This window comes from Ceratotherium simum, chromosome 26 (genome assembly GCF_057802395.1).
Source record: "Ceratotherium simum simum isolate JZ-2026a chromosome 26, ASM5780239v1, whole genome shotgun sequence".
Lineage (NCBI taxonomy): Eukaryota > Metazoa > Chordata > Mammalia > Perissodactyla > Rhinocerotidae > Ceratotherium > Ceratotherium simum.
This window is the reverse complement of record NC_141925.1, coordinates 24,183,703-24,198,630: the sequence shown is the minus strand read 5'-3', so window position 1 is coordinate 24,198,630 and position 14,928 is coordinate 24,183,703. Positions and strand designations below refer to the sequence as shown.

General features: G+C 51.5%; 1 protein-coding gene across 34 annotated transcripts; it reads left to right on the top strand.

Moving 5' to 3' along the window:
- The first annotated feature begins 1,252 nt into the window (after positions 1 to 1,252).
- On the top strand, positions 1,253 to 13,532 carry ATXN2L (ataxin 2 like). Of its 34 annotated transcripts, none has more exons than XM_087417217.1 (24): positions 1,260 to 2,050; positions 3,608 to 3,644; positions 3,852 to 3,908; positions 3,995 to 4,066; positions 4,450 to 4,600; positions 5,022 to 5,146; positions 6,015 to 6,106; positions 6,552 to 6,752; positions 7,253 to 7,428; positions 7,815 to 7,925; positions 8,473 to 8,685; positions 8,774 to 8,845; positions 9,091 to 9,161; positions 9,338 to 9,633; positions 9,715 to 9,784; positions 10,335 to 10,481; positions 10,560 to 10,656; positions 10,750 to 10,937; positions 11,303 to 11,432; positions 11,524 to 11,645; positions 11,837 to 12,049; positions 12,226 to 12,469; positions 12,619 to 12,778; positions 13,044 to 13,532. In XM_087417217.1, exons 1-23 carry the CDS (start codon positions 1,749 to 1,751, stop codon positions 12,771 to 12,773), a joined length of 3,342 nt encoding a protein of 1,113 aa, XP_087273343.1. In that variant the 5' UTR covers positions 1,260 to 1,748; the 3' UTR covers positions 12,774 to 12,778; positions 13,044 to 13,532. The 34 variants fall into 34 exon arrangements, with proteins under 34 accessions (XP_087273366.1, XP_087273343.1, XP_087273342.1 ...); XM_087417216.1 differs by having other exon boundaries at positions 13,021 to 13,532; XM_087417230.1 differs by having other exon boundaries at positions 1,261 to 2,050; positions 12,226 to 12,415; positions 12,742 to 12,778.
- Positions 13,533 to 14,928: the final 1,396 nt, after the last annotated feature.

Sequence of the window (14,928 nt, the reverse complement as noted above, 5' to 3'; positions counted from 1 at the left end):
AATTGACTGCCTGCATTGTGCCAGGTACTGCAGAAGGAGCAGTGAGTAAGACCCCAAGCCTCAGGGAGCTGACACTAGCAGGAAGACAGAATTAAAGGAGCTCTTAGAATAAAGTGGGGTACATTGCTGGGCAAGCACACAGGAAGGAAACCTAACACACCTGAAGCTACGAGTGAGGCAGGGGTGAAGGAATACTTCCCGAGGACTAAGGCAGACTTTTAGCCAGCTGTGTGTGTTTAGGGGAGAGGGGTTGGGAAGACTTCAATGCCTGGAGCGAAGAGAGATTGAGATATTGGAAGTTTCACTGGGATTAAGACCACAGACCCATCACTGCTCCACTCTATTCTCCAGGTTACAAATGCAAATACGATCTCTTCATTTTTCTGTAAAAGGCCCCCACTGCTTTGAGGATAATATCCAAATCTCTTTAAAATCTGGTCCCAGGTTACTTACCTCTGCAGTCTCATATTTTTTTAACCTCCTCCCTCTTTAATTTTATGCTCCAGCCATGCTGAAATTTTCTTGGCTTGTCACATCCTATTTCTTCTGACTAGAGATCCATCACCCAAAGCTGGATTAGGTGTCCCTTCTCTCTGCTCATAGTGCCCTGTGCTTCACCTAATAGATCTAATTTTCTGAAGTTACCACTAGCTTGAACTCCTTGAGGGCAGGAAGTAGTTTAATTACAGTTGTATCCCAAACATCTAGCCTAATGTCCTAATGCCCAACTAATTTTGAATGAATGAAGGCTGGCTTTATTGCAGAGTTGGGTGGAGGATTCTGTACTAGACCTTAGGAGCTTTGGCCTTCAGACTGTCTCTTTGTTACTAGTTTAAAGGTTCATTCTAGGGCACGAAGAAACCATTTAGGTTTAAAATCACTGAAGTTTAAAATTTAGGATTAGGCATAGATTTATCTGAAAAGATCGACACGTTCAAACTGATTAACGTCCGTCAGTCTTTTATTTAAAGCAGATACGGTCCAGACTAGCGCTTCACGGACCGTACCACCAGCCTAAAAGCAAACGCTGGTCTAGTCCCGGGATTTTTTTGCACGTAGACTCCGCCCACGGGCCCCCAAATGGCGGAAGAACTGCACGCTACGTCCCGACATCTCACACTCTGCGGAAGCATCGCGACGCTACGCCGGCGGCGTAGGCGTGGCAGCCGGCTCTTCCTTCCTCTCTGCTTCTTCGGCTCCTCCCCCAGCGCTTCACACGCTCATTGTGAAGCGACAGCGGCCGCCAGCCTCTAGGGCTGTTTGAGACGTAGGGACCTTAAATCCTTGGCGCGCGTGAACGCCCGCGCTGCTCCTTTCCCATTCTAAAGGCTAGGGGCGCGAGGTTCACCTTTCTTTATTTCTCCTCTCCCGCCCTGTGCTAACCGCCCAGGTGCGCGCGGACCTCTCGCGCCGCCGCTACCTCCTCCCCGCCCCTCCCCCGTCGGTGCTCCCGCCCGCGCGCTCCTCCCCCCTCCCCTTTCCCCGGCGACGCGCACGCGCGCCAGGCCGGCTCGCGCCCTCTCGCTTTCCTCCGGCCCGCGAGACCCCCTCCCCTTCCGCCTCGCGGCGCTTCCTCGCGCCGCGGTCTTCTCTATCCACCCCCGACACCGCGGGGCTCCCCCCGCCCGCCAACGGCGGGTCCCCAGCTTCCCAATCCCCCCTCGCTTCCCGCGCTCCCCGGCGGAGGCCTAGCCCCGGTCTCCTCTCTCCCTCCCTTCCCCCTAATTCCCCTTCCGGACGCTGCCATCATGTTGAAGCCTCAGCCGCCACAACAGACCTCCCAGCCCCAGCAGCCGCCCCCCACGCAACAGGCCGTGGCCCGTCGGCCTCCCGGAGGCAGCAGCCCTCCCAACGGCGGCCTCCCGGGGCCCCTGGCCTCCACCTCGGCTCCCCCAGGGCCTCCCGCGGCCGCTTCCCCCTGTCTGGGGCCTGCAGCCGCTGCCGGGAGCGGGCTCCGCCGGGGAGCCGAGAGCATCTTGGCGCCGCAGCCGCCGCCGCCGCAGCAGCAACATCAGGAGAGGCCAGGGGCAGCGGCCATCGGCAGCGCCAGGTGAGGAGGGGTGGGTTCCCGGGCGCTGGAGCCGAGGCTGCAGGGCGGCGTTGGCGGCTCGGTTCCGGCCCGGCGGCCGGGAGCTGAGTACACTCGCGAGGCGGGCCCCCATTTCTCGCCAACTTTGAGGGGCACCAGGGTGAGTGGGGGACTCCCCGTGAAGCTGGAGGTGGGCCCCCCTCAGGTCTTAACAGGTCGGAGGAAAGGGGTCCCGGGGTGGCCACCAGGGCATTTAAGGGCCGTGCTCAGCCCTCAGAGCCTAGGTAGGGCTCGGGGCCCGGGCCTTAAGGGCAGGCAGGGCGCATCCCGTCAGCGCTCTCGGAACGAGGAGTTGGGGGGGGGTGAAGAGGTGATCGGGGTCCCCGGCTCCATTACCGCGAAGGGTCTCGCGGTCCCCGGCTTCAGCCAATGGGGAGTCAGCTGCGGGAAGGGGTCCCCGGCCGTAGCCAATGGAGGGGGGCGCGCGGCCCACAGTTTGGCCAATGGGGAGGGAGGGACTTGGAAGCGGGTTGCTACCTCCCCCTTCCCAGTCTGACCAGTAGGAGGGGAGCGAGATGGGCGGGGGGACGGAAGGAGGGACGACTGGGAGGACTGCGGGTCGGGAACCTCCAGCGCGCGCGCTCTTCCCGTACGTGCGCGCGGATGCTCTGTCTTATGACCCAGGCTTTCGCGAGCCCCGGGTAACAGAGGGCAGGGGCTGGGAGTGTGCATGGAAAGGTTTGCCTGGTGGTCGTGGATGAGTGGGCGACACCCCACTCGGTTTCTTCTGTGTGTGGGTTAATGGAATTGAGAGCAGTGGTACACGCAGGCGCATGGGGTTCTCATCGCGGGAGGGGAGGTTTTGAAGAGGCCCGTGGGCTTTAGTGCGCAGGCGCAGACCGGGCGAGGCCTCCCGGTGGATGGCTTTTGCGGCTGCGCTGTCCCCCCGGCCCCGCCAACGGCCCCCTCATCGCCCTCTTCAACCGCCGGTTACATCAGCCAGCGAGGAGTAGGGTTACCGGGCGATCGGTGACCCCTCCCAGAGTGGGTAGCAGACTGAATGAGTAAAGAGGTCGAGAGGATGGGTTGTAGAGGGAATACCTTCCTCCCAGGGTTTGGGGCATAAGGCTACTGAAAATGTCTTTTCTGTTTGGGAGGTAATGTGTCTGAGCTAGGTAGTTCCGAATCTGCGCTTTTGAGCTTCCACCTTTCCATCTGGGCTGCGTTATTGGTTACTGAATACTGTAGTATTGGTCTGTGGGAAGCATGTAGCCCCTTGGAGAAAGTGAGAAGGTTGTGTTGAATTGGCTCTTAAAACAATTGACAACCGTTATTGATTGAGGTTTATTTTACTGGCATTTGGAGAAAATGTGTTTAGTAGCTTTTGATGCCTACACCTTTCTTTCTCTATAAGGTGAGAGTTTGAAAATCTTATTGCTTAATTGGTTTGTAGCCTAAATCTGCATCTTCACCCAGTGTAGGTTTTAGGTATGGTTTTAGGATACCTAGTTCTTTGAATTTAGTTGTGTAAGAGAAATTGAACGTATTTAAATAACTAGTTTCTTGTTTGTCTTATAGGGGACAAAGCACAGGAAAGGGACCCCCACAGTCACCGGTGAGTGCCTTTTTCCCCCCTCTAAGGTACAGAGACCTGAAAATGTATATGGGAATATAGGACAGATTAGGTGCAGAAATAGTCAGAGGTGGTCAGGAGGGAACGGGGCCCAGCACATCCAAGGTGGGTGTGAGTGGAGTGTGGGCATTTAGAAGGAAGGTGAGATGTTGACTATTCCTTTATTTCTCCCTCTTATGTTACTGACAGGTGTTTGAGGGTGTCTACAACAATTCCAGAATGCTGCATTTCCTTACAGCTGTTGTGGTAAGTGGATGCCTAACCCTTAGGTTGTTTGAGGAATGTAATGCATCAGTTTGCTGAAGACACTCTTATTGTTCCCATTCTCCCAGGGCTCTACTTGTGATGTAAAGGTGAAGAATGGTACCACTTATGAAGGTATCTTCAAGACTCTGAGTTCAAAGGTCAGTGTACTCAAGTTAGCTTATTTTTGGAGTTGTATGGAAGGAGGAGGAGGAGAATGAAATAGGCTCATTGAAGATGTGAATTGAGTGGTGTTCGACAACATTGTGGCTGTTACTCATTTCTCTAGGCCTGTGCTGGAGTAGTGCAATAAAGGACATAAAATTTGAGGGCTGAGTGTTTTAATGTTAAAATGCTTAAATTTAAAAATGTAAATTTTAAACTTGGGGCTTTGGCTAAGTCCTGTGACCGATGTTGAGAAGTCAGTGCACATGAGATGTGGTGTTGGGAAAAGTTTAGAAAGGGTAAGAGAAAAATTGTCGTATTTTTGCCTTCACATTTCTTAATACTGATCCTTGGGTGTTGGGAAATGGGACTTTTATAGTTTGAACTAGCAGTAGATGCTGTGCACCGGAAAGCATCTGAGCCAGTGGGTGGCCCTCGTCGGGAAGACATTGTGGACACCATGGTGTTTAAGCCAAGTGATGTCATGCTTGTCCACTTCCGAAATGTTGACTTCAATTATGCCACTAAAGGTATCGTGCCAGACTGTTATGTCAGACCCACTCTGTGTGAGTAGAGGGCAGAGAGCAGTTACAGGACAACTTGAGTTTTGTTTTGTTTTTTGTTTTTGCTCCTTTACCATCTTACTTTTTTCTAAGGTAGATGGCTGGATTTTTCTTCTTGAGAATATGTCTTGATGTGTGAGATAGAGTGATGAATTCCAGCCTGTGTTGTGGTTCTCCATGTTTTCCTTGATTTGTTTTCAACTCTGCCTTGCTCCTTTTGAACTAATAAAATGAGACTTTTTATGCTGCACCTGCCCACCCCCCTGCCTCCAACCCTGACACACACAAACTTTTCTTTGCTCCTGAACTACTTATGGGGGGTGGGGGATGTTGAAAGTAAGGCTGTGAAATAGCACCTGACTTCTGATCTTCAACTCTGCCCCCACAGACAAGTTCACTGATTCAGCCATTGCCATGAACTCGAAGGTGAATGGGGAGCACAAAGAGAAGGTGCTTCAGCGCTGGGAGGGGGGTGACAGCAACAGCGATGACTACGACCTCGAGTCTGACATGGTACAGTCTCCTTCCCTGAGGACCTGAGAGCTGGGCAGCTCTGCTGCCGGAGTGTGGGTTGTTGACAGTGACGTCATTCTTGGAACCAAGAGTTGCTGGGGGGGCCAGTGGGAGGGTTGGATCTTTTACTCTTGTTTATAGATGGCAGTCAGATTCCAGATGGAAAGGTACAGAAAATAACAAAACAAAAATACCTATTCTTCCACCATCGGTGATTGACAGCTATCAATGTTGGCTTCAAGTCAGAGGGTTTTTGTTCAATTTAACGAAAAGTGTAGACAAGTTTGATGGGCCCATGTAGGCCCATTTCCCTTCCCAAAAACAACTACTTTGGATCATTTAAAATTTCTTCGTGAGTGAATGCATTATTATTTTCATATGTTTGATTTGCGCAAGAATTTACTTTTCCTGCTTGTTTTTAAATTTTTCCATTTTGGTACATTGATCTAGTTTATTGCTTTTAAGTATTGTGTACCATTCTCTTTATATACACACACATGTATGTATACATGCCAAATTGTATTTATCTTTTTCTTTACTGATTGGTGTTTTGTTGCTATTTGTTATTAAAAATAGTAGCTTATTGAATTTTTAGAACATGTATCCCCATGCACATATGCCAGAATATACCACAATTTCTCTGGGACATAAATCTGGAAATGAACTTGTTGGGTCTTAAGACTTTGGTTTTACTAGTTATTGCCAGTTCTGCTGCAGTTGGTAGTACTAGTTGATATTCCTACCAGCCATGTCCCTATTTTTCGACTCTTGGTCAGATTTTTAAGGTTTTAACCTGATGGAAGAGAAGGATAGGTCATCGTTGCTTTCCTTGCTGGGTTTTAAAATATTCTCCCTCCTCTGTTCCTAGTCCAATGGATGGGACCCCAATGAAATGTTCAAGTTCAATGAGGAGAACTACGGTGTAAAGACCACCTATGATAGCAGTCTCTCTTCTTACACGTGAGTGTCTTGGTACTTCTCAGCTGGTGCAGTTTTGAGACATGGGGTCATCAACAGAAGGCAGGTCTCTGGGTGGAACATAGCATTTGTTCATGCTTTTCTGGGTATCCAGGTTGCCCTCTCCCCAGTCCTGGTCTGCCTTGTGAACTGTTGCTTCGAAGGTTTTCTCTTAATCTTGATTCCAGGCCACCACATGCGTAGGTTTAACTGCTTTCTTGTCAGTCTGTCCATACTTTTTCTCTTGAACTTAAAACGTATATGTGTCTAAGTGTCCTTCACGTTCAGAGATATACTTTGCTGCTCTGCCTGGGACCTAGTAGATACCCATTAAATATATGCTGAGTTGTTGAAGGGGTTCAACACCCACATACCTGAGCTGGTAACAGGACTCACAGGAATGGTTTTCCTTTTTCCCCTCGCACTGGGATGGTGGTGGTCCTCTCAGGGTGCCCTTAGAGAAGGACAACTCAGAAGAGTTTCGTCAGCGGGAGCTACGTGCGGCCCAATTGGCTCGAGAGATTGAATCGAGCCCCCAGTACCGACTGCGGATCGCCATGGAGAACGACGATGGGCGCACTGAAGAGGAGAAGCACAGTGCGGTCCAGCGGCAGGGTTCAGGACGGGAGAGCCCTAGCTTGGCATCTAGGTAATTGCTGGGAACAGCCTGGTGTGGGGTCACTGTGTGGGCCAGGGCCTGGGCCAGGAGCTTTGTACACTCTTGTTTAAGCCTTGCAGCCATATTAGATGTAGGTTAATACATAGTTATTCCCAGCTTTTAGGTTTAGAAGATTGAGGCCTAGAGCGGTTAAGTAATTTGCCCAAGGTAACGAGGCTAAAGCTTATGGATTCAGAAAAAAATTCTTGACAGTTTTGATATATATTCTCTTTTTTCTCTGCATTTTTATCCATATATATGTGTTATTTTTCCTTTTATGAAATTGAACTCAAACTGTACGTGATGATCTGTATCTTGTAAAAGCTGCACCTTGAACTACAATGTGATATGACCTTTCTCAGAGGTCGGGAGTGGTAGAATTGTGAGGCATTGGGGGGGGCGCGAAATGGACTTGGGAAGGAAGGGCTTCGTCTTTCCAAAATGTGTGGATTTTGTGACTTCTTGATCTTATTTGAACTCTCTTCCCCTAGGGAGGGAAAGTATATCCCTCTACCGCAACGAGTTCGAGAAGGTCCCCGGGGAGGAGTTCGATGCAGTAGTTCCCGGGGTGGCCGACCTGGCCTTAGCTCTTTGCCACCTCGTGGCCCTCACCATCTTGACAATAGCAGCCCTGGCCCAGGGTCTGAGACACGTGGTATCAATGGAGGTGAGTTATGAAGCAGACTTTGGGGGTTGGGGAAGGAGGCAGTAAGGAGATGAAAAGGATAATTGAAAGGATTTAGGGCTGGCCCCATGGCTTAGCGGTTAAGTACACGCGCTCTGCTACTGGCGGCCTGGGTTCGGATCCCGGGCGCACACCGACGCACTGCTTCTCCGGCCATGCTGAGGCCGCGTCCCACATACAGCAACTAGAAGGATGTGCAGCTGTGACATACAACTATCTTCAACTATCTTCTGGGGCTTTGGGGGAAAAAAATAAAACGAAAAAAAGAAAGGATTTAGATGGGTTGGAAGGACGATGCATTGGTGATAATGTAATAGCAGATACTCTGCCTTTTTTTTTTTTTCCATCTTTAAAAAAAAAAAAAATAGGCCCTTCCCGCATGTCCCCTAAGGCACAGCGGCCTATCAGAGGTGCCAAGACTCTGTCTTCACCCAGCAGTAGGCCTTCTGGAGAAGCTTCTGTTCCACCTCCTCCTGCAGGTAAAATTTCAGCAGTGTTACATGAAGAAATGAATAGAAATTTGTAGAGGGATGTGAATATGTCAGTTGTTGGAATGCTGCAATGGGAGACAGTTTCAAGATAAGAAAGATGTTTTGGGGGGTTTGGATCTATGCTTTTGAGGAAAGTATGTTTTTCTTTCCCTGGTGCAGAAATCCCAACGTAGCAATCCAAAGATTGTGTCTCACTGGCAGATGGCTTTTGTTTAAATTAGTTGGCAACATTTTAAAACAGGATAAATCGTAGAAAATTTCCAGTTTGTTTTGAGATACAGAAAGTTCTGCCAACACTGAATGTGTCGTGCTGCATAGTGCTAGTTGGCTGGAGCTGAGTCATGACTGCCCCTTTAATCATTCCAGTTTTTCAAGGAGCCCATGAGGCTGTTTTACCTGCTTAGGTTACCTGCCTTACCCTTTTAGGCATTTTGGTTTGTGACTTGTGCATAAAAAAGTAGATAAACTTTTTTTTGGTGTTTCTAGTAAGTCCATTGTGCCCATTGCTTATTGACCAGCAGTAACCATTGTACAGCTCTCTCTTTTCTTCCAGTGGGCCGAGTGTACCCCCCACGCTCTCCCAAGTCGGCTGCCCCTGCCCCAATCTCAGCTTCCTGTCCTGAGCCTCCCGTTGGCTCAGCAGTACCAACCTCTTCAGCTTCCATCCCTGTGACATCATCAGTTGTGGATCCTGGAGTAGGCTCCGTTTCCCCAGCTTCTCCAAAGATCTCACTGGCCCCCACAGATGGTAAGAGCCAGATGGTTGAGGGCTGTGGACACTGTGAAGTGTGGTTCTGGACACAAGGACCTTGAGGTGTCTCTCTCTCCTTGTTCAGTAAAAGAACTTCCGACCAAGGAACCTGGGAGAACTCTGGAGTCCCAGGAACTGTCCCGGATAACTGGGAAAGGTGAGGATTATTTTTTTCTGCCAAGGTCTGATGCCTCTTTGATTAGGAGAGCATTTCAGTTAGGAAAGTTGTTGAAATCCAGAAGCAGACAATATCTATCAGCCCTTTGATCCCAATTTCTCTTACAGGATTCTCAAGAGTTCCTCTTTTTTCTTTGGTTTCTTTGTCCTTTGGTCTGCTGGCACTGTGTAGCCACTTTCAAGAAAAAAAATGTATGTTTTCTTCTTTTTCACTCTTTCTCATAGTCCCTGGCCTTCAGAGTGAACAGAAACGCTTTCAACTGGAAGAATTGAGGAAGTTTGGGGCCCAGTTTAAGGTGAGAGAAGTGTGGGAACGAGCTAGGATGTTAGCTGGATGAAGTGGGGTGTGGGGGGCTTATAGAAGAGGCACAGAACTAGGTGGGATAGAAGAGATAAGAGCAAGCAAGAATGAAAGAAGCAAGGCCTGGGGTCTGGACCAGACAGTACTGTATGTGTGTTTGTCTCTTTCCAGCTTCAGTCCAGTAGCTCCCCTGAGACCAGCCTGGATCCTTTTCCTCCCCGGATCTTAAAGGAGGAGCCCAAAGGGAAGGAGAAGGAGGTTGATGGTCTACTGACTTCAGAGCCCATAGGGTCCCCAGTTTCCTCCAAGACAGAGTCCGTATCGGATAAGGAGGACAAACTGCCCCTGCCATCGGCAGGGAGCACCGAGGGGCCAGAGCAGCCCCCACCGCCTTGCCCAAGTCAAACCGGCAGCCCGCCAGTGGGCCTCATCAAGGGAGATGACAAAGATGAGGGCCCTGTTCCTGAGTGAGTGGGCTGGGGAGCCAGGTGGGTGTCAGGGGAGATGAGGGGCAAGCCACGAGGATTTACTTTATTTTTCTCTCTTAGACAAGTGAAGAAGTCAACACTGAACCCCAATGCCAAGGAGTTCAATCCCACAAAGCCTCTGCTGTCTGTGGTGAGATGGGATGGGAGAAGGTGGACTTTGGTTTCCATGAGGGAGACTTGGGAGCAGGGTAATAATAGAGCACTGGAGGAGGAGCAACTGACTGTCAGGCAGCGAGAGGAGACAGTGTGTAAGTGCATAGGGATAGCAACAGCTGGACTGGTTTGGGGAAAGCGACAGGTCTCAGGCTTGAGTCGCAGGGGATCCTGATGTATCTATGTAGTTATGAGTTCCTTTCTGGGACTTAGCATTTGGCTCAGGCGGTATGTGAGTGGAGTAGTTACGAACATGGATTTCATTTGGGCCCTATGACTTGGCTTGAACCCCTGTACTTATAAGCGTGGTGATTTTGGACAAACCACTTAACCTCTCTGCCCCAGTTTCCTCACCTGTAATTTGAGAATGCCCATCTCATAGGGTTTGATGTGAGGCTTAACCAAGATAAAGCCGTAGAATGTGTTTGGCACATAGCACTCTATGAATGGCTATTGCTATTATAGGCGTGGGAGTGGAGATAGAAAATTTATAAAATACTTTATGTGTCTTCCCTTGTCTCTTACAGAATAAATCCACCAGTACTCCAACTTCCCCAGGGCCCCGGACTCATTCAACTCCCTCCATCCCGGTGCTGACAGCAGGCCAGAGTGGGCTCTATAGCCCCCAATACATTTCCTACATACCTCAGATCCACATGGGACCAGCTGTTCAGGTAAGAGACTGAGTGGGCCCAGGGTAAGAGGTTTGCTTGGGCTGGCTGAGGGACCAGGTTTATAAACAAGTCATTCAGCCTCAACTGTATTCTTGTCCCCAGGCACCTCAGATGTATCCATATCCTGTATCCAACTCAGTGCCTGGACAGCAGGGCAAGTACCGGGGAGCAAAAGGTGAGCAGGGTTGGGAGGGGCAGCTGGTGGGGCTGCCCAGCTTCTCCTGGCAGATGGAGCTTGAGCTCGGCACTATTTTTCCCCCACCCCCAGGCTCCCTGCCCCCCCAGCGCTCGGACCAACACCAGCCAGCCTCAGCCCCTCCGATGATGCAGGCCGCCGCCGCTGCTGGCCCCCCTCTGGTGGCTGCCACACCTTATTCTTCCTACATCCCCTACAACCCACAGCAGTTCCCAGGCCAGCCTGCCATGATGCAGCCCATGGCCCACTACCCCTCACAGGTGACTGAGGCACAGGAGGGAAATGGGGGTGCAGAGCCCCTGCTAGGGATCCCATCTTCTCCACCTCCTAGACTTGGGAGCTGGTGAGAGAGGCAGGTGGTGTCCTGGGTGGTGGTGTCAGACTCGGGCTTCAGTCCTGGCTCTGCTGGGACTGTAGCAAAGCACTGAACACCTGAGCCTTAGAGGTTTTTTCGTCTGTAAAGTGTAGATTGTTTAAAATGGCATCTACTTGGTAGGATTATTCTGAGTATTAAACAGGGTAGTTGAGGCAAGGCCAGAGTAGTGCTGTGCACAGGTTATTGGGCAGTAAGACATGCCTCTCAAGTCGTCTGCCATGCCAACTGTTCCTCTCCTTGCCCCTCCAGCCGGTGTTTGCCCCCATGCTTCAGAGCAATCCACGCATGCTGACGTCGGGGAGCCATCCCCAGGCCATTGTGTCGTCCTCCACCCCTCAGTACCCTTCTGCAGAGCAGCCCACTCCCCAAGCCCTTTATGGTGAGTTCTGCTGTACCCTCCCCTTCAGGCTGTGCTCCTCAGCCACCTCTGGTGTGCTCAGCATTGATTCTCTTCTTCTTTCCTGCTGTAGCCACTGTTCACCAGTCCTATCCACACCATGCCACGCAGCTCCATGCCCACCAGCCGCAGCCGGCCACCACGCCTACTGGGAGCCAGCCGCAGTCCCAGCATGCGGCCCCCAGTCCCGTCCAGGTGCCTGCCATGTGGGATCCAAATGGTTGGGGCAGGAATGGGTGGCTGGAAGAGAGGGATAGAGCTAGGGGTCATTCCCTAGTGGGAAGAATCAGGGGTCATTCCCTAGTGGGAAGAATCAAGGGTCAGCAGGTGGTGGGCCTGGGTGCCAGAGGAGTGGGTGGCACTCACCCTTCGCCTCCCGCTAACAGCACCAGGCGGGGCAGGCCCCACACCTGGGCAGTGGACAGCCACAGCAGAATCTGTACCACCCAGGGGCCTTGACAGGCACGCCGCCTTCTCTGCCGCCGGGACCTTCTGCCCAGTCCCCTCAGAGCAGCTTCCCCCAACCAGCCGCTGTGTATGCCATCCATGCCCACCAGCAGCTGCCCCACGGCTTCACCAACATGGCCCATGTTACCCAGGTAAGAACCCACGGGATCTACTTCCTCTGGATCTGTTTTACCATAAGGACCTGAGCCATGGGGCTATCCCATTCCTTAATCCCTGGTGCCACCTTTACTTAGTATTTCTGATGTTAGGACCCTCAGAGCCCTTGTCAAGCTTCTGTGGTGCTCCCAGCTCTTTTTGTTCTCTGCAGGCCCATGTCCAAACTGGAATCACAGCAGCCCCGCCCCCTCACCCTGGAGCTCCCCACCCGCCCCAGGTGATGCTGCTGCACCCACCCCAGAGCCATGGGGGCCCCCCCCAAGGCGCGGTGCCCCAGAGTGGGGTGCCTGCACTCTCAGCTTCCACACCCTCACCCTACCCCTACATCGGACACCCCCAAGGTGAGCAGCCTGGCCAGGCGCCTGGATTTCCAGGAGGAGCCGATGACAGGATTCGTGAGTTCTCGTTAGCTGGGGGAATTTGGCATGGAAGAGCTGATGGGCTGCAGGTGGGGCAGGATGCACGGGTTCTGGGTGGGGAGTGAGGGGTCTTGGAGGCAGGGCTGTCCCACAGGGCGCCCGCCGACCTGCACCTGTCTGTGAAGTATGTAGGGTGGGCAGAAGCCACAGTCGCCGCCGCCAGGGGCTTGCTCCTGGCTCTGTCCTTTGCTTCCCTCCGTCCTCGCTCAGTTGTGATCCAGCAGCCCCCCTCCCCACTGCCTCCCCAGCTCTCAGTGACCCCGACTGTCTCCTGACTTAGCCGAGGTAAGGTCAGCGCAGCAGACAGGGCCAGGCTGGGGTGTGGGGGGCTGAGCTGGGCACACAAGTAAGGGCTCTGGCTCACTGGGAAACAGCGATTGATCTGTGCTCTGACAGCCCCATGAGACACCTTGAGGAGGCCGCTCCACCCAAACACTCCCCCACACCCCACGCTGGACAGCATTGGAGGAAGGGACAGCTGCTTGGGTTCTAATGCTCCTGCTCTCTTCTCTTTCCCCTCCAACCAGTTCAATCTCATCCCTCCCAGCAGCTCCCCTTCCACCCCCCGGGGAACTGAAGATTGTCCTGGCCGCGACCTGAGACCTCCATGAGTGGAGGGAAGAGTGATCTATGTCTCTTCCCCCAGCAGCTCGGACCAGTCCCAGCCCCCCACCCCCCTTTTTCCCCCTGGGGGAGCTGGGGAATTCCTGCCTAGCACCTTGAATGGGAGGGGCCTCAAAGTGGGCAGGGCCAGGGTCCAGCGGGGGTGGGGGGGTTCCTGCTCTGCCCCTGCCCATCCACACCCTATCTTGCCCTCCCATCCTATCATCTATCCCCCGCTGGAGTCGGAAGATCTTTTATTTTCTATTATTTATAACCTCAGACTTGGGCCCCCTGTTCTTTCTTCCCTGTTAACTTGAGTGACCGGTGTGAGAGACAGACAGATGCCCCCACAAGGATGGTTGGACAAGGACTTTTACTTTTTATTACATAAAAATATTTAAAAAAATTAAAAAAATAAAATTTTAAACTAACTTAACCTGCCTATAGTTTCCTCTTTGGAGAATAGAGTAAGATCTTAGCTGGCAGTCTTATCATGGTTCCCAAGATGGGGCAGGGTGGGAGCATGGTCCAGAGATGTTGCCCTTCTGGCTCTGACTACTGCACAGGTCACCCAACCTCCCAGTGACTTGTTTTCTCACCTCAAAATCGGCCTCATCTTGAGGTGTGATTTGAAGTTTTCATTTCTAATATAAATACTTGATGAATTATGTCTCTCTCTTTACACTGAAAATTGCTTGAGTGCTGGAGGGAAAGGCCTGAATGGTGCACAGCTGAGAGGTCTTGGGTGAGAGCTGTGAAGGTGAAGCTGCTTGTGGGAGAAGAGGGGAGAGGGCTGGCTTGAGGAGCCAGGTTAAGGGAGCAGGAGCTAAACTCGGGGTTATTGACGGGGCCAGAAGAGCATGCGATGTAGAAATAACAGGCTTCAGAGGAGGGTTTGTTTTTTTTCCTTTGTTCAAGGCAGCAGTTTGGAATTCTTGCTCTGTGACCTGGCCTTGGTTTTCTTGTCTGTAAAACGGAAATAATTTCCTCCTTAGAGGATTGTGAGGATGGGACTGGTGCTCCATGGTAGGCAGGGGTATCTTAGCTCAGACCAAAGCCAGAGAAAATTGGCTGAGACCAGGGCAGGAATAATGAAGGTTAGATATTGGGGAAGAATTCCCAGAGTGTGTGGATCTGAAATCTGGTAATTGGCAGACATAGGGTTGGGGGCGGAGGGGGAAAGGTATGTAAAGAAAAGTGAGAAACGGGGTTATCTATAGCAGCTAACTGACTGCTAAAAAGGGGTGGTTTGGGGTCCCAAGGGAAAGAGCCCTCTTGGGGGATGTCAGTTGGGGTTGAGGGGTAGTGATGAAGCAGGAGCAGGGCAGCTTTCAGCTAGGCTCAGGATGTTTCAGGTGCAGATGGAGAGATAGATCTTTAATACCATGAGAGATGTAATTGCAGGTGTTACTTTTGATGCTTTATGGAAGGACTGCAGGTTATAATTTATCATCTTATTCCTGAGAGCAGAAATCTCAAAGTTGGAAGGGAACTTAGCCTTCATCCAGTCAGGTAACTCCCTGTGAAACCTTTTGGCCTCCCCTTGGACACTGAGGAGGGTAGAACAACTAAATCGACTCTATTGTTAGTACTTTTTTGTGAAGTTGTTCTTATGTCCTTCCCTCAAGCCAAACCTGCTTCTCTGTCTCTGCTCTGGGGTCACAGGTCAGATTCTGAGTTTCTCAAGATGGCCCTCTGGTTGGGCCCAAGAGCCTCATGTCTCTGAGCTGCTCATCAGTGGGTTGTCTGTCCCAAATATACTCCTCTGTCAGGATCCAAGAGTGAGAGGGGTGTCTGTTAATCCTGCTGAATGTTACCTTTTTCATTTGGGG